This window comes from Leptonychotes weddellii, chromosome X (genome assembly GCF_054177405.1).
Source record: "Leptonychotes weddellii isolate Sample4059 chromosome X, ASM5417740v2, whole genome shotgun sequence".
In the NCBI taxonomy this organism is placed as follows: domain Eukaryota; kingdom Metazoa; phylum Chordata; class Mammalia; order Carnivora; family Phocidae; genus Leptonychotes; species Leptonychotes weddellii.
The window spans coordinates 74,986,851-75,006,759 of NC_138385.1; the positions used below are offsets into that span (position 1 = coordinate 74,986,851).

General features: G+C 41.6%; 1 protein-coding gene and 1 long non-coding RNA gene across 5 annotated transcripts in view; one reads left to right on the forward strand and one right to left on the reverse strand.

Moving 5' to 3' along the window:
• Window positions 1–15,401, forward strand: part of LOC145717870 (uncharacterized) — a 20,752-nt gene extending 5,351 nt beyond the window's left edge. The window contains exons 2-3 of the long non-coding RNA XR_014141359.1: window positions 7,497–7,736; window positions 13,927–15,401. This is a non-coding gene — a long non-coding RNA (uncharacterized LOC145717870). The remainder of the gene's footprint in view (window positions 1–7,496; window positions 7,737–13,926) is intronic.
• Window position 15,402: 1 nt separating this feature from the next.
• The window catches only part of USP9X (ubiquitin specific peptidase 9 X-linked), a 167,276-nt gene continuing 162,769 nt past the window's right edge, over window positions 15,403–19,909 (reverse strand). For all 4 annotated transcript variants that reach the window (XM_081808975.1, XM_081808977.1, XM_081808974.1 and 1 more), the window contains exon 45: window positions 15,403–19,392. In XM_081808975.1, the coding sequence (XP_081665101.1) occupies window positions 19,255–19,392 (138 nt within the window). In that variant the 3' untranslated portion in view covers window positions 15,403–19,254. The remainder of the gene's footprint in view (window positions 19,393–19,909) is intronic.

Consider the following 19,909-nt stretch of genomic DNA (forward strand, 5'->3'; position numbering starts at 1 on the left):
GAAGCCTGCTTCTCCCTCTCCCCCCCACCCTCCCGCTTGTGTTCCCTCTCTCGCTGTGTCTCAAATAAATAAATAAATATCTTAAAAAAAAAAAAAAGATTGCTTTGGCTATTCTGGGTCCATACAAATTTTAGGATGATTTGTTCTAGTTCCGTGAAAAATGCTGTTGGTATTTTGATAGGGATTGCATTAAATATGTAAGTTGCTTTGGGTAGTATGGACATTTTAACAATATTGGCTTTCCCAATCCATGGGCATAGAATATCTTTCTGTTTGTTTGTGTCATCTTTAATTTCTTTCATCAGTGTTTTATAGTTTTCAGAGTACAGCTCTTTCACCTCCTTGGTTAAGTTTATTTGTCGGCATTTTATTCTTTTTGGTGCAGTTGTAAATGGGGTTGTTTTCTTTCTCTTTCTGCTACTTCATTATGAGTGTATAGAAATGCAATAGATTTCTGTATATTGATTTTGTATTCTGCAATTTTACTGAATTCATTGATTAGTTCTGATAGTTTTCTGGTGGAGTCTTTAAGGTTTTCTATATATAGCATCATGTCATCTGCAAATACTGAAAGTTTTATTTTTTCCTTACCAATTTGGATGCCTTTGATTTCTTTTTGTTGTCTGATTGCTGTGGTTAGGACTTCCGGTACAATGTTGAATAAAAGGGGTAAGAGTGAACATCCTTGTCTTGTTTGATTTTAGGGGAAAAGCTCTCAGTTTTTCCCCTTCGAGGATGATATTAGCTGTGGGTTTTTCATATATGTCCTTTATTATGTTTAGGTATGTTCCCTCTACCTCTACTTTGTTGAGGGTTTTTATCATGAATGGATGTTGTACTTTGTCAAATGCTTTTCTGCATCTATTGAAATGATCATGTGGCTTTTGTCCTTTCTCTTGTTGATAAGATGGATCACGTTGATTGATTTGTGAATACTGAACCACCCTTATATCCCTGGAATAAATCCACTAGATCATGGTGAATTATTTTTTAAAATGTATTGTTGGATTTAGTTTGCTGATATTTTGTTGATAATTTTTGTATCTGTATTCATCAGAGATACTGGCCTGTTCTCTTTTTTGTGGTGTCTTTATCTGGTTTTGGAATCAGGGTAATGCTGCCCTCATAGAATGAATTTGGAAGCTTTCCTTCCTCATCTATTTTTTGGAATAGTTTTTGAAGAATAAGTATTAACTCTTCTTTAAAAGTTTGGTAGTGGGGTGCCTGGGTGGCTCAGTTGTTGAGCATCTGCCTTTGGCTCGGGTCCTGATCCAGGGGTCCTGGGATCAAGCCCCACATCGGGTTCCCTGCTCAGTGGGGAGCCTGCTTCTCCCTCCCCCACTCCCCCTGCTTGTGTTCCCTCTCTCGCTGTGTCTCTCTGTCAAATAAATAAATAAAATATTTAATAAATAAATAAATAAATAAATAAATAAATAAATAACAGTTTGGTAGAATTCCCCTCTGAAGCCATCTGGTCCTGGACTTTTGTTTGATGGAAGTTTGTTGATCACTGATTCAGTTTCATTGCTGGTAACCGGTCTGTTCATATTTTCTATTTCTTCCTGATTCAGTTTTGGGACGTTATGTTTCTAGGAATTTATCCATTTCTTCTAGTTGTCCAATTTGTTTGCATATAATTTTTCATAATATACTGTAATAATCCTTTGTATTTCTGTGATGTTGGTTGTCATTTCTCCTGTTCATTTCTGATTTTGTTTATTTGAGTCCCTCCCCCCCTCTTTTTTTTTTTTTTTTAAATCAGTGTGGCTAAAGGTTTATCAACTTTGTTGATCTTTTCAAAGAACCACCTCCTGGTTTCATTGATCTATTGTTTTTTTTTAGTTTCTATTTAATTTATTTCTGCTCTAATGTTTGTTATTTCTTTCCTCCTACTTGTTTTGGCTTTGCTTTTTTTTTTTTTCCTGACTCCTTTTCTTGTAAGGTTAGGTCATTGATGTGAGATTTTTCTTGCTTCTTGAGGTAGGCTTGCTATAATCTTAGAACAGCTTTTGCTGCATCCCAAAGATTTTGGACCACTGTGTTTTCATTTTTATTCATCTTTATGTATTTTTTGATTTTCTCATTAATGTCTTGGTTGACCCATTCATTGTTTAGTAGCATGTTATTTAACCTCCATGTATTTGTGTTCCGTCCAGGTTTTTTTTTTTCTGTGGTTTATTTCTGGTTTCATAGCGTTGTCTTCAGAAAAGATGCATGGTTTGATTTAAGTCTTTTTTAATTTATTGAGACTTGCTTTGTGGCTTAATGTGATCTTTTCTGGAGAATATTTCATGTGCACTTGAAAAGAATGTGTTTTCTGCTGTTTTAGGATGGAATGTTCTGAATATATCTGTTAGACCCATCTGGTCCAATGTGTCATTCAGAGCCACTCTTTCCTTGTTGGTTTTCTGTTTGGATGATCTATCCATTGATGTAAGTGGGGGTGTTCCCTCTTTCGCTGTGTCTCTCTCTGTCAAATAAATAAATAAAATCTTAAAAAAAAAAAAAAGAGACACTTAACTGACTGAGCCACCCAGGCAACCCTACAGTTTATTTTAAAGTCTATTTTGTCTGATATAAGTATTGCTACCCTAGCTTTCTTTTCACTTCCATTTGCATGATAAATGTTTTTCTATGCCTCCACTTTCAATCTGCTTATATGTGTAGATCTCAATCACTTTTTAAAAAAAAATATTTAATTTATTTAATTAACAGAGAGAGAGAGACAGTGAGAAAGGGAACACAGCAGGGGAAGTAGGAGAGGGAGAAGCAGGCTTCCTGCTGAGCAGGGAGCCCTATGCAGGGCTCGATCCCAGGACGCTGGGATCACAACCCGAGCTAAAGGCAGTCGCTTAACCAAATGAGCCACCCAGGCCCCCCACTTTTTTTTTTTAAAGACCAACATTAGTTTGCCAATTTTGTGTTTTGACAAGTTAGGGAATTAAAAAAACAACCCACTAGTATCATCATCATATAAGGATGGACATTTGAATTTTAAAAGGTCCAAAGATCCTATAATCTCATAGGACCATCTTTTAAATGGAGCAGTTTCAGTTTTATGAGAATCTTACGGTGTTGTTTTGATTTCTCTCATCTGCCTCATTTTGACCAGACAGATCCTCAGAGTATGAGGTTTGGGGACCAGCCCAGTGTTTAGAAACCCACCCTCCTTGGATCCCTTCCTTAGGCCCCTGGGAGCTTCCCATCTGGTTATCTTGTTTCCTTCTTTAGTTATTCTTGCAGTTTGCTTTTTTAAAACTTTATTGATTACTTAAAAAATTAAAAATTAAAAAAAAAAAAAAATCTTTGCAGACACCTGCCTGGCTCAGTTGGTAGAGCATGAGACTTGATCTCTGGGTTGTGAGTTCGAGCCCCACGTTGGGTATAGAGATTACTTAAAAATAAATGAACGTCAAAACTTTACTGAGTAATAATTGACAAATATAATTGTATATAGTTAAAGTGTACAGCATGATAATATGCATATATATTGTAGAATGATTGCCAAGATCAAAATAATTAACACATCCATCACCTCACATAGTTAAAACATAGTTGGCTGTGTGTGTGTGTGGTGAGCATGTTTAAGATCTATTCTCAACAACTTTCAAGTCTACAATAATATATTAATTATAGTTACCATGCTGTGCATTAGATCCTTAGACCTTCTTTTTTAAAAATTTTTTTATTTTTTTTAAGATTTTATTTATTTGACAGAGAGAGAAACACAGCGAGAGAGGGAACACAAGCAGGGGGAGTGGGAGAGGGAGAAGCAGGCTCCTGGCTGAGCAAGGAGCCTGATGCGGGGCTCGATCCCAGGACCCTGGGATCATGACCTGAGCCGAAGGCAGATGCTTAACCGACTGAGCCACCCAGGCGCCCCTAAATTTTTTTTATTTTTGAGTAATCTCCACACCCAACCAGGGGCCCGAACTCACAACCCTGAAGATCAAGAGTCAGATGCTATACCATCTGAGCCAGACAGGCGCCCCGACCTTATTCTTCTTAAAACTGAAGATTTGTACCCTTTGACCTACACCAGTCCATGTAGGTTTTCTTAATCAGGCATTCATGGGGTCATTAGCTAATGAGAAATCACACTGTTCATTTTTTTTTGTTGTTGTTTGTTTGTTTGTTTTATTTATTTATTCATGAGAGTCAGAGAGAGAGAGAGAGGCAGCGGCAGAGGGAGAAGCAGGCTTCCCGCCTAGCAGGGAGCCCGATGCGGGACTCGATCCCAGGACCCTGGGATCGTGACCTGAGCCGAAGGCAGACGCTTAACCATCTGAGCCACCCAGGCGTCCCGAAATCACACTGTTCAAATCAGAACCTCTTGTAGCTTTTAGAAATCTCTTAGTGGTGAGTAACCTTTATCTTCCCCCACAAGAGCCAATTTCGGGGGAAAAATGATGCTTGTGGGTTGCATTTATTTTTATTCCCAATGAAAATAGCTTTGAGTCTCATGGGGGAAAATGTATTTTCTTCCAGGGTAGAATGCGTGGGCAGTCAAGGAGATTTATGCTAATGAGAGACTGGTGCTGCTTTCCAGTTACTAAAATGTTAATATCTGGCATAGTTGAGAACTAGTTACCTAGAGGCAGCTTTCTAATTCCTTACCCTAAAATTCATTGACAGGCTGAGGGTATAGGTAAAGAGAAGGGCACAAAACCATTTACTACCAGCAGGAGGCCTCATTTCTCCCCATTTGATCCATCGGACTTGTTTTGATCCCGTACAGGAAAGGAACCTGTGAAGACTTCTGCTTGTCCTTAGTACATTGCAAACTGTACATTTCAGTCAGAACGCAGGTGCTTTCTAGGGTGGAGTTAACAGCCCGTGCTCAAAACAGCTGCTGTCCATGGGGAGTACCGGCTTCCTAGGAGGTCCTTAAGGAAGCCCAGAGTGAACCTACTGGAATCGCTATTTATGAAGGCTTTAAAAAAATTACAAAAATAAGTGCTTCTGTGTTATCAGGCAGATTTTACATACAGAGATCGTAAGTCAAATTATTGTGCGGTTGAGACATCTACTTTTACTAAATCATTCAGGTCAGCTCTAGCGGACCACAACTATGACAAAGAATTTGATCCAGGGGCGCCTGGGTGGCCCAGTTGGTGAAGCATCTGTGTTGGGCTCAGGTCATGATCCCAGAGTCCTGGGATCGAGTACCCCCATGTTGGGCTTCCTGCTCGGTGGGGGTGGGGAGTCTGCTTCTCCCTCTACCCCTGCGTGTGCACGTTCTCAAATAAATAAAATCTTTTTAAAAAAGACTTAAAAAAGAATTTGATCTGATTGATGCTAAGGTGTGGTGTTTGCGCCCTGGAGTCCAACTGCGCGGGTTCGATTCGCGGAGGGAGCATTGTGAACTAATTTAGTTCCTGCTGTGTGTGGCTCCTCGCGTGGAGGGACTTCCCAACACGGCCAGTGGAGTGTGATGGGGTTAGCAAGACGTCAAAGCTGGGGACTGTTTTTAATGAGCCAGCGGAGGAGGAACAGACACCCGGTACAGCAAACTTGGAGAAATCACATGACCGAGGACACGCTTCCATATTCATTTCCTTATGCCTGCCTTTTCAGGCAAGAGCGTGCTTTGCCAGATGAGGACTAAACAGAATTGTCTGCCAGGCCGCAATTTTCAGTTGGGTTTTCATTGTTAAAAAAATGATTTAAAAAAGCCCCAGAGTTGGGGGGGGGGGCACCTGACTGGCTCAGGTGGTAGAGCATGTGACTCTTGATCGGGGGGTGGTGAGTTCAAGCCCCACCTTGGGAATGGAGCCTACTTAAAAAATAATACTAAGTAAAATAATAATAATAATAATAATAATAAACACCAGAAAACTCCTGAAAGTGGGGCCTTCGGTGGAAGTGGCAGCATTGCTGCCCTTGACATTGAGTAGAGGCCCCCAAAGCCCCAGAAGCTGCACTTCGCTTATTTAGGGCCATTTCATTAGATTTTGTGCTTTGGTAGTAAATTAAGAAAGCAGAAGAAAAAAAAAAGATCACCTATTGGGGGGGAAAAATGCAACACATGCTAAGAGTTTATTCTATGAATAACTTTAAATCCTTGCAAGCCGTTTTTTCTGTTGACCTCTGTCGGACACCCCCCCCACCCCCCACCCCCCCGGCAAACCGAAAGCTCAGCCACGGTTTTCTGCGACAGAGAGAGGAACCGGTTTGTGGACAAAAAAGGTCTTTAATGTCCTCTCCCCTGGGGGCGTGGCAGCTGCCCGATTACAAAACAGCCCCAGCGCAGCTGTGACGTGCCGACGATCTGTTCCGGGACAGAAAACCGTGTAGGTTCGGGCCCGGGGCGCGCGGGACACCTTCCCTGGCTCCCCGGTGGCTGATGGCAGTGGACCCGCCGCCCAGTGCCTTTGAACTGCGGCCTTGCGTTTGCCCGCCTCGTTCGGCCCCCAGCGAAGACAAAGAAAACACGTTTTTGTGGTTCCCTCTCCCTGCCGAGAAACCCCGGGAAAGCCTGCTAAAGCTCTCGGAGCGGAGCTTTCTCCCCGGGACGAGGCCATTGTAGCTTCCTCACGGGGTGATGAGGATTAGAGCCGTCTTTTCGCCATCCATATACTATCTCGTGAGAGCACCGAGCAAACCAATAGGGAAAAATCCCCACTGGAATTTTCCAAAGCAAACACCGCACCGAGCTGATCGCCATTGGTCATCCATGAAAGTCCTCTCCCAAGCACCACCGAGAACCACTGGGTGAACTACTTAGGCAGAGGTTCCAGAAGATTCTTCCTGCTAATTTCAGCCACAAAGCCACATTGAGACGTAAAAACACGACCCCGAAGTTGTGACCCCCACCCCCAGTTTCTTTGCTTTCCTTCGAATGCATTTGTTGCTCTAAAGTAAATCACACGGTCCCAAAACATCCTGGATAAAAATAAATTAAGTCGTGTTTCTTTCTGAGTTGGAAATTGGCTGTTCAGCCAACCATGCTTTTTGCTAAACTCAGGGCTTTGTTTTTGCTTCTTACTGAAGCAGGTTTATAAACAGCAGAGGCAAAATGCACCAACTCAAACAGATGGCTCAAAGCGCTATTTCATTTGTCATTATTTGTTCGGGGAATATTGCAGAGCTGGGCTGCTGGGACTGCAGACCGAAAGCTAGAGGACTCGTCTTGGGCAGAAGCAGCGCTCCCTAGTTGCAGAGCCGGGGCTCAGTACTTCCCTTTTCGGCAAGGAAAATTTGACAGAAGCCAGCCTCCTCTTGCTCTTGGGACTCTAATCACAGGGGAGACCAACCAGATGACTAGGAATCTTGTTTCCACAAATGGTCGAAGGCAGTCGTGTCCGACCCCCACGTCTGTGCAGAACGCCATTTCTAACCCAGACCCCCATCGTCCCTTCCGGAGAAACACCATCCCTTCCTTTGGACCCTGACACCTTAGCCAGGAAATGCTACACTCTGGTCATTCTGCTCACACAATGAGCAATGCTCAGTGTTCCCGAATTCACCAGTTTATTTATTTTCTTTTTCCTTAGAATTCTTTAAGATCCTCCTGGTCCTTCTCCGGAGAAATACGACTTGCAGTTCTCCCCGTGGAACTGCCAGCCTCGGGTCGCTGTGGCCTCCTGAGCTGGCCATCCGGCAGCAGGCGTGGACTCTGTTATGCACTGCGCCTCAAGGATACCCACCGAACCGCGACAGGAACCTGGTTATCCAGCCTCATCTCTGTTGACGAAAATAATACTCGAAGCAGACTTGCCAGTTCCGGCCAAGAGGTGTGTGGGTGTTCTATTTGTTGACTCGTCTGTAGTTTTACAGTTTGGCAACCCCCCCCCGCCCAGTTTTTTTAAAGAACAACAGTACCCTATGGAAATGGTTTTCAAACTCTGCTGCATGTTGCATGTGGAACCTAAAAAAAACGCTACAGATTGCTGGACACACCACATCTATGCTCAGTTTCCAGGAGTGGGGCGCAGAAATTGTTGCGTTTTTGTTGTTTTTTTTTTAGAATTGTTTTAAAGATTATTTATTCATTTATTTGAGAGTGAGAGAGAGAGAGCAGAGCAAGAGAGAACACAAGTGGGGGGGGAGCCGAGGGAGAGAGAGAAGCAGGCTCCCCACCGAGCAGGGAGCCCGATGTGGGGCTCGATCCCAGGACCCCGGGATCATGACCTGAGCCGAAGGCCGACGCTCAACAACTGAGCCACCCAGGCGCCCCTGGACATTGGGTTTTTAAAAAAGCTCCCCAGGGGTGTCTGGGTGGCTCAGATGGTTAAGCGTCTGCCTTCGGCTCAGGTCATGATCCCAGGGTCCTGGGATTGAGTCCCACATTGGGATCCCTGCTCCTTGGGAGCCTGCTTCTCCCTCTGCTTCTTTCTCTCTTTCTCTGTCTCTCATGAATAAATAAAAAAATAAAAATAAAAATAAATAAAAAAGCTCCCCAGATGTTCCTCATTCAGCCAGTTCAGCATCAGCCCTTGGACCAGTTTAGAACACCACCACCTCGTAGAAGTTATTCTCTGTATATTTATGATTCTGTGTATTTATGATTCAGCCCATACAAAGCCAAAAACCACGTTAACTCACTTAAAAACCAAAAAACTAGCAGTGTATCTGTCCATGTGGGGATTCAACCCTTTCAGTCTACCAGACATCATCACTATCCCAAGAACAACAAAAAGTCTTTTTTTAAAGTCTCTATATGTGAAAAGTGGGTCAAAACTCGTTTGACAACATATAGACTATGATCCTCGTGCTGTTTTAAAGCCAAAGTTTGAAACTTTCCTAGTTTAGATTATCACACAGTCTGTGAACAGCATTTCAATATAAATGCATTTCCTTCTCAGACAATCTGGAGCTTTAATTCTGCCAGCTCTGGGGCAATTCAACTTGACAATAGTATCTTTTGCACAGTAGCATTGGATGTTATAGGTCGTACACCAGATTTTCTTCTGATTGTCCTCGTTTTAGCTTGAATTTTCTTCTCTTGCGTGCACTCAGGGTGATCCTTTCCGTGTTTTGAAGGGAACGAGCTGAAGCCCACCCACCATGAGTCCTTACATGTACATACACACAGTCACTCCTTGGGACTGCTGACCCAGTCTGCACACTTTGTCCCTTACTTTGTTCTTGCTTCTTATTTAATATTATTGTTTGTTTTAAAGATTTATTTATTTGAGAGAGCGAGTGAGCACATGCGCGAGTGCACGCAAGGGGGGTGGGGGTGGGGTGGACAGAGGGAGAAGCAGGCTCCCCGCTGAGCAGGGATCCCAGGACCCTGAGATCATGACCTGAGCCGAAGGCAGACGCTTAACCCACTGAGCCACCCAGACGTCCCCTCCATTTTAATTCTTTTTTTTTTTTTTAAAGATTTTATTTATTCATGAGAGACAGAGAGAGAGACAGAGGCAGAGGGAGAAGCAGGCTCCCCGCGGAGCAGGGAGCCCGATGTGGGACTCGATCCCAGGACCCTGGGATCATGACCTGAGCCAAAGGCAGACGCTCAACCGACTGAGCCACCCAGGCGTCCCCCCTCCATTTTAATTCTAAGCAGAGAGATTTTGTTACCTTTCTTTAAACATGAAATTGGCACCGACTGTCTGTCAAGAAAGCTGGCTTTTTTATCAGAAAAGACACAAGCACATCTGAAAAAGCCCAGGGAGGACATGCCTGACACTAGCATTTCTCCGGACTGGATACAAATGAATTTACACAAGATGAATGGCTGTGCACTTGGCGTCCAGAGTCCAGAGCTTTCCAGAGACCAGCTTGGGACCCAAAGCACCATACTCAAATCGAGAGCAACTGGAACAGACCACAGTTTAAGGCATTATCCGAAGAATAAGAGTTTGAGGGGCGCCTGGGGGGCTCAGTCAGTTAAGCGTCTGCCTTCGGCTCAGGTCATGATCTCAGGGTCCTGGGATGGAGCCCCACATCGGGCTCCCTGCTCGGCGGGAGGCCTGCTTCTCCCTCTCCCTCTGCCCCTCATCCCGCTTGTACTCGTGTGCTCTCTCCCAAATAAGTAAATAAAATCTTAAAAATAAAAAAAAGGATGTGAGTTTGAGTGAGAAGTGTACTTCACACATAGAATTTGTGCTTTGGTTCCGATACCCACCCTCCCCTCCTTTCTTTAGGGTCACTTTCTTCAGCACCTGTAACATGGCTGCAGCATTAAGTATTATTCCCGAGTGATCGTTACAGCTCAAGTCATGTCTGATGGAAACTCATCTTTTTTTTTTTTAAGATTTTATTTATTTGACAGAGAGAGACAGCGAGAGAGGGAACACAAGCAGGGGGAGAGGGAGAGGGACAAGCAAGCTTCCCGCAGAGCAGGGAGCCTGACGCGGGACCCGATCCCAGGACCCCGGGATCATGACCCGAGCCGAAGGCAGTCGCCCAACCAACTGAGCCACCCAGGCGCCCCTGATGGAAACTCATCTTAACAAAGAGCAGAGGGAAATGCACATGAGAATGATTCCCACCCTGAGGCTGGCCATGGGCAGTTTAAATTCAGACCCTTTCAGAAAGCTTCATAAGGAGGCATGTCTTTAATCAGAATGACTGTGGTGGGCTTTAATATGAATAAACAGCTTTTTATTTTTTTAATGAGGGAAAACATTCCTAGTTGAGATCAAAGTTAAGAACCATACACAAAGTAAGACTGTGTTAGTTAGCATTGTTTTTCTTCTCATTCCAAGTGGTGCCTACAGGAGACCCTCATCTGAGCTACCGGTGTATAATTTTTCAGTGTACTTACTCTCACATCAGCGCTAAGAAAAAGTAAAAGGCGGGCGCCTGGGTGGCTCAGTTGGTTAAGCGACTGCCTTCGGCTCAGGTCATGATCCTGGAGTCCCGGGATCGAGTCCCGCATCGGGCTCCTTGCTCGGCAGAGAGCCTGCTTCTCCCTCTGACCCTCCCCCCTCTCATGTGCTCTCTGTCTCTCTCATTCTCTCTGTCTCGAATAAATAAATAAAAATCTTAAAAAAAAAAAAAAAGTAAAAGGCATGTTTGTTTTCAAAATTGCAACCCCACATCAAATTCATAACAAAAGCTGTTCCTCAGTGGGAGTACACACGAGACGAGACACACAGCGAAGACCTGTTGCAGGTTGATGTCTGGCATCATTTAAAATATGGGACAATGGGGGCACCTGGGTGGCTCAGTCATTAAGCGTCTGCCTTCGGCTCAGGTCATGATCCCAGGGTCCTGGGATCGAGCCCTGCATGGGGCTCCCTGCTCTGCGGGAAGCCTGCTTCTCCCTCTCCCACTCCCCCTGCTTGTGTTCCCTCTCTCGCTGTGTCTCTGTCAGATAAATAAATGAAATCTTAAAAAAATAAATAAAATATGGGACAATATAGTGTTTTAGGCAGCTGTATTTCCTCTTAATCTAGACACAAAATGTAACACTGCATTTCAGATTTAGTACTTACGTTGGTGAACAAATTCAGAACACAAAAAACCCATCCTTACTTGACTTTTCTTTTCCTGACTCACTAGTCAAATTTATTATTTTTTTAAAGATTTTATTTATTTGACAGAAAGAGAGCGTGAGCAAGCACAAGCAGGGGGAGCAGGCTTCCCCGAGCAGGGAACCCAATCTAGGGCTCGATCCCAGGGTCCTGGGATCGTGACCTGGGCTGAAGGCAGGTGCTTAACCGACTGAGCCACCCAGGCGCCCCTCGTTAGTCAAATTTAGAAGGCCAGGTTTTAACAACTGCTTTTAAACCAACCTAACACCAAACTCCCAACTAGGAGATTCAGGCATGACATTATTTAGTTATGTCTCCTTTTGGTCCTAGCCTTATATTTCCAGTTCATTCTTGACTTAAAAAAAAAAAAAGCAATATAAACATTCTAGAGTTAAACCAGCTTCCCTAGGATATAAATTATTACTCTTCTTCTCAGCCTCGGATTGATTTTTGTTTTTTGTTTTGTTTTGTTTTAAAGATTTTATTTATTTATTTGACAGAGAGAGAGATAGCGAGAGCAGGAACACAAGCAGGGGGAGTGGGAGAGCGAGAAGCAGGCTTCCTGCCGAGCAGGGAGCCCCATGTGGGACTCGATCCCAGGACCCTGGGATCATGACCTGAGCCGAAGGCAGACGCTTAACGACTGAGCCACCCAGGCGCCCCTGATTGATTTTTGTAATGATTATTGCCTATCAACTTCGTAGCAGAACAGCAATTAAAAGCTTAAATGTAAATTGAAACTGATAAATTATTACTGCTCAAGAGCACTCAAAATTGTTACTCTTGGTTACTTGGCACTGTGCTTTTCTAGAGACAAAAACACAGTGAGTGGAGGGACATCCTGTAGCCATTTCTAGGTTATCACGGGTGGTAAGGTGTTTTCAATACTACATTCTTCTCCAGCCTGCACTCCTTCCAAAACAGTATATTGGATTCTTTTCCCTGTCCAAACGGAGTATCTGCTAACCTTAGTGTAAGAAGGCTATTTCAAGTGTTTAATGCTGTGTCAATATGTGCCAAACAATAACTCAACATCCAATTTATCTAGCACTTGCATTACTAGCAACAACTGCTAAACCATGCTTCGGTGGCTATATTAGAAAGGCAAGTCTGTTCATATTTTATTGCAAATCTAAATTTTTAGATTTTGCTTTTTAATTAAAAAGCCCAACCTTGGGGCAAAAGAGAAGGCTAACTGCAACCTAAGAAAGAGCTTGGTATGTATTTTTTCTTCTTTTTTTAAAGATTTTATTTATTTATTTGACAGAGAAAGTCACAGCGAGAGAGGGAACACAAGCAGGGGGAGTGGGAAAGGGAGAAGCAGGCTTCCTGCAGAGCAGGGAGCTCGATGTGGGGCTCGATCCCAGGACCCCGGGATCATGACCCGAGCCGAAGGCAGACGCCTAACGACTGAGCCACCCAGGTGCCCCCGTATTTTTTTCTTTAAGTCAAAATCTGTCATGAGAGACAGTAAAAACTTGGTATTTAACACTGACTCAGGGAGGCGCCTGGGTGGCTCAGTCGGCTAAGCGTCTGTCTTCAGCTCAGGTCATGATCAGGGGGGTCCTGGGATCGAGTCCTGCGCCGGGCTCCCTGCTCAGGGGGGAGTCTGCTTCTCCCTCTGCCCCTCCCCACTGCTCGTGCTCTTTCTCAAATCTTAAAAAAAAAACAACCCACAAAAACTGACTTGGTAGCTTTAGCTTGTAAGTCTTTAGCACATTCATGGTCTTAAGTCTTTAAGTCAGACTTCCTAAAGGAAGATGTTAGCCTTTGGGGAATCTGTGTAAGACCTGTTTTGTAGTGAAAAAATTTATCCTAAATGCTTAAGACACTCTGAAAGTAGATGGCTGAAAGAACTAATTAATAGTCCTACTGATGAATATTTTCAGTAAGGGAAGGTACTCACCAAATTTGAGCAGTCACCATCTAGATTTCTGTTTTTAAACACACAGCTTGAAAAAACTCTTTGCCTATTCACCCAACAGAACACACTAATTTATATCAAGAACTAGGTCGGGGACACATCCTGAACATCTAGAGGCCTTAGGAAAATGGATTACCAAGGGCTTTTCCTCAACACACACTGAGCCCTAACTGTCGACCTGTTTGCTTGGTGCCCTGCACGTTAAGTGCTTCCTCCTGCCAACAGCCGAGGTGGAAGCAGCAGTTGGGTCCGAAGGCAAGGGGATTCTGAACCTTCGTGATGCAACGCTTCCTTCACTCTAAGACACCAGACTTAAGACCCCCAAGTTATCTTTACTTCTGAATTCCAAAGGTGTACCCCGTGTTTTAGTTGAGTGGGGAATTACATGAGAATTTGACCGATCCGGAGGGTGATGTACAGCAACACTCTTAATACATTTCCAAATCTTCACGCGAGGGAATCCCTCCAAAGGACTCCTGGAAACTCTCACAGCATCCAAAGCATTCATTTTGAGTATTTTAACATCTATACAGTTGAAAACAGAAAATGAATACGACTCTTGCTATCTTGCAGGTGACCCCCACCAGGGTACCTTTGGGGACGAATAGTGAGAAGGGGAAGGAAACCAATTGTTACACTTGTTCTCACCCAGGGAGTGCTTTGACAGACACGCAGTGAGGCCTGGGCAGCAGCAGAATACTGGTGCGGAGTCTGCTCGGTGTCTTAACTGTAGTGTGCGTGGAAAGAAAACTGGAGGCTCGGACGCAGAACCATCTCAAGAGAACCGCTTATACAGGGCACTCCTGTAATAGTTTGAGGACTCCTCAAAGGTTCAGTTCCATGAGACTTTTTCTTCATAAACAACTTGTAAATTGGCCAGCTTTATTGCTAATTACACATAAAAACAGGATTTCTCTATACCGCTAGGTTAATGGAAAAATAAGCCACACGAGAAAAGCCCAACACAATGAAAAACTTCTATTTCCAGATATTAAAAAAAGGAGGTATTCGCCATGGGTTACTACGAAATGGGATTGCCCACATTTTGATACAATCCCTGAAATTTCAGTCTGTAATTTTGCTTACTGGGGCACCATGTAGTAAGATGGCATCTTTGGATGAAATGTGGTATATTTAAAATGTTGATGGAGCACAAGGAGATGACCTCTCATTTTCAGAAGACAGTTAAAAGCATTCCCACTATACTCTGGAGTCTTATAGTTTAAATGGACTTGCCTTTCAAATCAAGTGATTTTTATATGGGTCTGAAATTTATGGACAGAAGTTTGTGGTTGAAGAAATTCCCTTTGAGACTTTTATCCCTAAAGAAAATGATTTATGAAAACCTTTTATGTAACCCCCAACTTTAAATGTTTAGGCATATAGATAGTAAAAGTTTAACTGTGTTGTTAATTTTTTACCGACCTGTAAGTTGTCAGTTCAAAATATCGGTGGCTATGTACATTTTCATTCAATTAGGTGTATTCATGTAGCTAAGAGTAAAGTTCAAATGGTTTAATCCAAGTGCAGTTTTCCAAAATGCAGAACGGTGGTTAAGTATCAGTCTTTTGATTCTATTTTTCAGAAATGTACAAATCTGAGCTAGCTCTTTAGCAGTACCCCAACTTAAAGGACACACCAACCAACAGGCTTCTGTGGCAATCCTATTTCTTTGGAACACTGCAACAAAGAATTGCTTTTCAGATACTAAAAAGCAGAGCAGATGCAATCTGCTGGAGAATTAACTGAATTGTCACTTCTAGGACTCCTCTTAAAACGGGACCTGCTGCACTTCTGATATTTAAATGAAACTTGAAACACCAGAGTGTTTGCCAAATCTCCATTTTAGACTGAACTGTTAAGTCAGCAATTAGATCACAACTCAATTTTTGAACTGCTTAGATGTGAATATACTTTGGAGATACAAAGGAGGGCCAAATTCCTCTATTTGTAAACACTTCCCTTTTTAAGATCCCATTAAATCTATTACACCTCTAATTTACCTCCGTTTAGATATCTATTTTAATAAATAAAAGGGAAAGCCGAAAGTTAATTTATAAAGTTTTATTTTTGTATATGTGCTAAATCTTAGGAACTGTGGACAATCTTCAGTCTGTTGGCTTGTAAAAGGCTGAGAAGTGTGTGATCTGGGTGCTGAATTTCCTTTGGGGAATCTGGATTTCAAAAAAAAAAAAAAATCACTCATTTGCAAGTTTAAAACATGGTGCACCTTTCCCCTTTTTCTTACACCTATGAATTTGGAGGAAAAGTGCTACATTTCTGCAAATGTAAAATAATTGTTATAAATACAGTCGGCAGCAAGTTCTTAATACATTTAGCACTTTTTGTAGTGATGTATCACACCCAAAACCTTATTTTCAAACACTAAACACTCATGTAGGTGCAGGACCAATTTTAGTTGAGCACCACTAGAAAACCAGTACTACTTTTTTTTTTTTCCTTAGTAACACAAAAAACGGGGTGGGGTGGGGCGGGGCGGGGCGGGAAGGAGGTTGTTTTCCTTTCTCTGCAGTATGTAGTACCTTCCAGCTAGAGACAGACAAAGTTGGGCACTTCTTACAAGGAAAAGGCAATTTTCTTATCCAGTTAGTTAGAATTCTAAATAAGGCAGGATATATCCACCAAATTAACCACAAAATTCAGCAAAGTAAGAGTTCATGGGAGAACAGAAGCTGGAAAAATACCAAGAAAAAGTAAAAGGAACCATTTTGTTGGAGTAGTCATCAGAAAGTTCACAGACTATTGCTTTCATTTACAAACGTAATTTCAGTAAAAAAGGCTCTTCTTCTTTTTAACCACTACTAGGATTAAATAAGTTATCATTCACTAATAAAAGTTAATCATGAAAAAAATAAAACATTTTAATAATTCTAAATTTGTATATAACAGCTAAAAGACACAAGGTTGTGAAATTATGTTACTTCTGCCTCTACAATGCTGAGCATGAAAATTTGGTTGGTGGAGGGCTTAGAAACAGCAGCGATACGGTTTTTACGAAGTTGTGCACGGAAATACTTCGATCCAACAGGGCAAAGCCCTTGTTCACAGATTAACGATGAAAATAGCTTTAGTCTTTATGTTAACAGATTCTATGGTCTTCTATGAAGTTATCATGCCATTTAGAATCCTGGGGGGGTACTTCTTTGAAAGGAAGACTAGTGATTCTGAAACAAACATTTAAAGTACGAATTATATATATGGCTCAAGAAATCAGTTGAGGGAGAATTAAAGATAGGCACCTTGAAGACTTGGAAGTTTAAAATGTGCCATTGATGTTCAGAAAAAAACCTCAACACCACCACGTTGCTCTTACAATAACATGCGCCTTAAAATTTCCGCTTATATGTTAATGCTTGCTTAAGAAGTTAAATAGAGAAAACAATTCACACAAACAAAAATAAACCTCCCTGTTCACTTTCCCTTGATCCTGGGGACAACACAGAAGCTCTTCCACAAATGGAGGGAAAAGGATTCACAAGCCCTCACCTGGCACAAGGGGAATTGTCAATTCAAAGCAACCAAGATGGGATCGCCCTCCAAGGAGAAAAATTCACAGCCTTTTCAAATGTCAAGTTTTTCATGTCTAGGAAGTCATTAAAGTTTTTAAATTAAGTATATCACATACTTTGTTAAGGAGCGGGAAATACAAAAACCACCTCTCCTCATCTGGTGAGAAGGTGTATTTAAGGATAGCAAATTGTCCAAATAAAGTCAACCTATTTTGCTCATTGCTAAAGAGGCCTGGAATTGAGGAACTTTCAAATTAAAACTACCAACTGGAATTGCGAAGTGTGTAGGACTTTTGCTCAAACTTAAACTCAGATGTAATATACTTAAGGTAAAAACAGGATCTGTCTGGTGTCAAAATTTCCTAATATTACAGAAAACCTAGAAGCACAGATGGGACTATAGAGTACTGCAAATAAGATACCCAAAGCTTTATCTTAAATACCTGCCCCTTTTAATCACAAAATAAAGCAATTCTCAATTTTGTTTCTGCTTTGTTCAGTTCCAACTATAGCCTTTGACAAAACATTTTCCTATTTAACTAAATTGTAAAAAATACAACCAAGCTTGTGCTCATTAAATATACATGTATATAAAAAACATACAAAAAGTACAAGATTGATTATGTTAGGAAACTTTTACAGTGTCAACATCCTGTTTTCTCTAAATCTTTAGTCAAGGGCCAAAGGTCAAATCTTTCTGTGCACAAAAACTCGATGTGACTGAACTCCTGAATTCAGTGTCATGCCTAAGCACGCTATGCACAGAATTTTATTATGCAGTCCTCAAAAAAAAAAGGACAAAAAAAGGAAAAAAAAAAAAAAGGAAAAAAAAAAAACCAAAAAACCAAAAACCAACCCAAAAACAAAACCAAAAACACACCACAGGACAAAAAGTTCTTCATAAATCAAATTCTATTTGTGAATTCAGCAAAATAATTTCTATAAAATAAAACAGCAAAATATTTAAATAGAATAGGGTGGACTGTATCTGCAGGGGTATTTGGTTTTTAGACAGGTTCCAAAAATTACACACATTCAAGTTACCAATTCTCTTTTAAATACAGTATTAACTGATGAGTTCCTTATCTTTAATTAAATGTTTATACTGAAATTATGATACCTCAATTAGATTAACTAACCAGTAGTTTCCTTTTTAATCAAGACCCTGCTTCGAACATTCAAAGTTTTGGAATAATGGAAAAGGAGCTAGGACAATTCTTGCTTTCAAGTAAAACTGTGCCTGAGCAGAAACTCAGCTAGACATCTTGGTGCAGTGGCGCTCCAAGTATTGTGGGATTCTGGTGACTTCCACTTCACTGGGGTCCAGCAGAAGGAAAGTTTTAGAAGATTCACCTAATAAGCTCTACCAAAGAAACAAAACAAGCACACCAAATACAGTCTTCTATTATGCTCCAAGCATCCTGGCATAGCAAATTTTTGCATATTTGTTTTAAATCTTTAAAAATTCCCATTACTGATACTTAAATTTCTTTATCCCACCCAGAGATCAAACTGTCAAACATTAGACATAAACAACATGTGTGTAACTGAAAACCGCCTGTTTATCATATCACATTTCTCCCCTTGTTTTATATTTATATTCTAGGTGTAAGAAGGAAAAGCTCTGAGCAAATCAGCTGTCACACCGGGACAACTGCTGTCATTATGGTAATTTTGTTCCTCATTGGCTACACTAACCTGGTGTGAAGCCATGCTAAATGTTACAGCATAACTATAGCTTCAAAGTGATTAACCTAATATCAGAATTAAAAAGGCAATGAAAAAGATCTAGAAACAATGTTACATCACCAATTGTCCACATCAACCAAATAATTTAAAGGTTACCAGCCTTACATCATTGCTCATAGTAAAACTGACTCCAGTGGCAAAGAATTAACATGAAACTATTGGTGTGGTTGACATGGATGGGCTCTGTTTTGTTGCTGTTGGTTTATTTTTTTTTGTTTTTGTAAAGGAGTAGATCCAACTGCCATGAGGCAGGCAACACTGGTTGCAGAGTGCAGTGGGTAGAACAAGAAAATTAACTTTTGTAGTTTTTGTAGATCTGTGAGTCTCCTCAAGAAAAGTTTCTTGCTTAAGAATTAACAGTCAAACATTAATATACTATATACACCTTTGCCATTTACACATTAGCATCAGGCCATTTATTACAAAACACTATACACTTTCCACTGCAGGCGGGTTATATATTGACAGCAAATTTCTGCAGATAAGACAGTGAATAAACTCTCCACTCCATGTTGATTAGGAATAGTTTTTCTAGTTTTAAGTTATTAGCCAGACACAGAAAAAGGTTGGACTGTAAGGCCTGGGTGCACAGTCTTGATGGAACCAGTTAATTATGTGCATTTCACTGATCCTTCGTCTGAGGTGGGGATACTTCTTCACTGCCTTCATAATTTTCTTGTGCTCGTTGGCCAGTTCTCTGAGGGTTGTTCATGTGATGTGCTGCTGGGCCTGTATATGGCTGTCCATGCACATGGTTATTCTGGGAGGGGAGAAGAGATCGATGTTAAAACTTCTCATATAGTGAAGAAATCATGGGCTGAAATCTGTGGACACATAAACATTTCTTTTATTCCCGAACTTACAAAGAGTAAATATCCTTAGGCTAATGGTGAAAAAGAAAAAAAAAAATTCGTTTCAAAGAGGAAAGCTAGGGACACCTGGGTGGCTCAGTTGGTTAAGCGTCTGCCTTCAGCTCAGGTCATGATCTCAGGGTCCTGGGATCCAGTCCCACATTGGGCTCCCTGCTCAGTGGGGAGTCTGCTTCTCCCTCTCCCCTCTACTGTTCCCCCTGCTTATGCTCTCACGCTGACAAATAAATAAAATCTTAAAAAAAAAAAAGCTAGCTTAAATGCAAACCCCGAAACCCCAAACAAAAGCAGTGTAGATCTCTATAAATCTTTACCTGAAGTGATTTTTAGTGCCCGAAATTATTTAGACCTAAGTCCAACAAATAAGGGATTACATCCTGTTATTGTTTATTGTCAAAAACACTCACA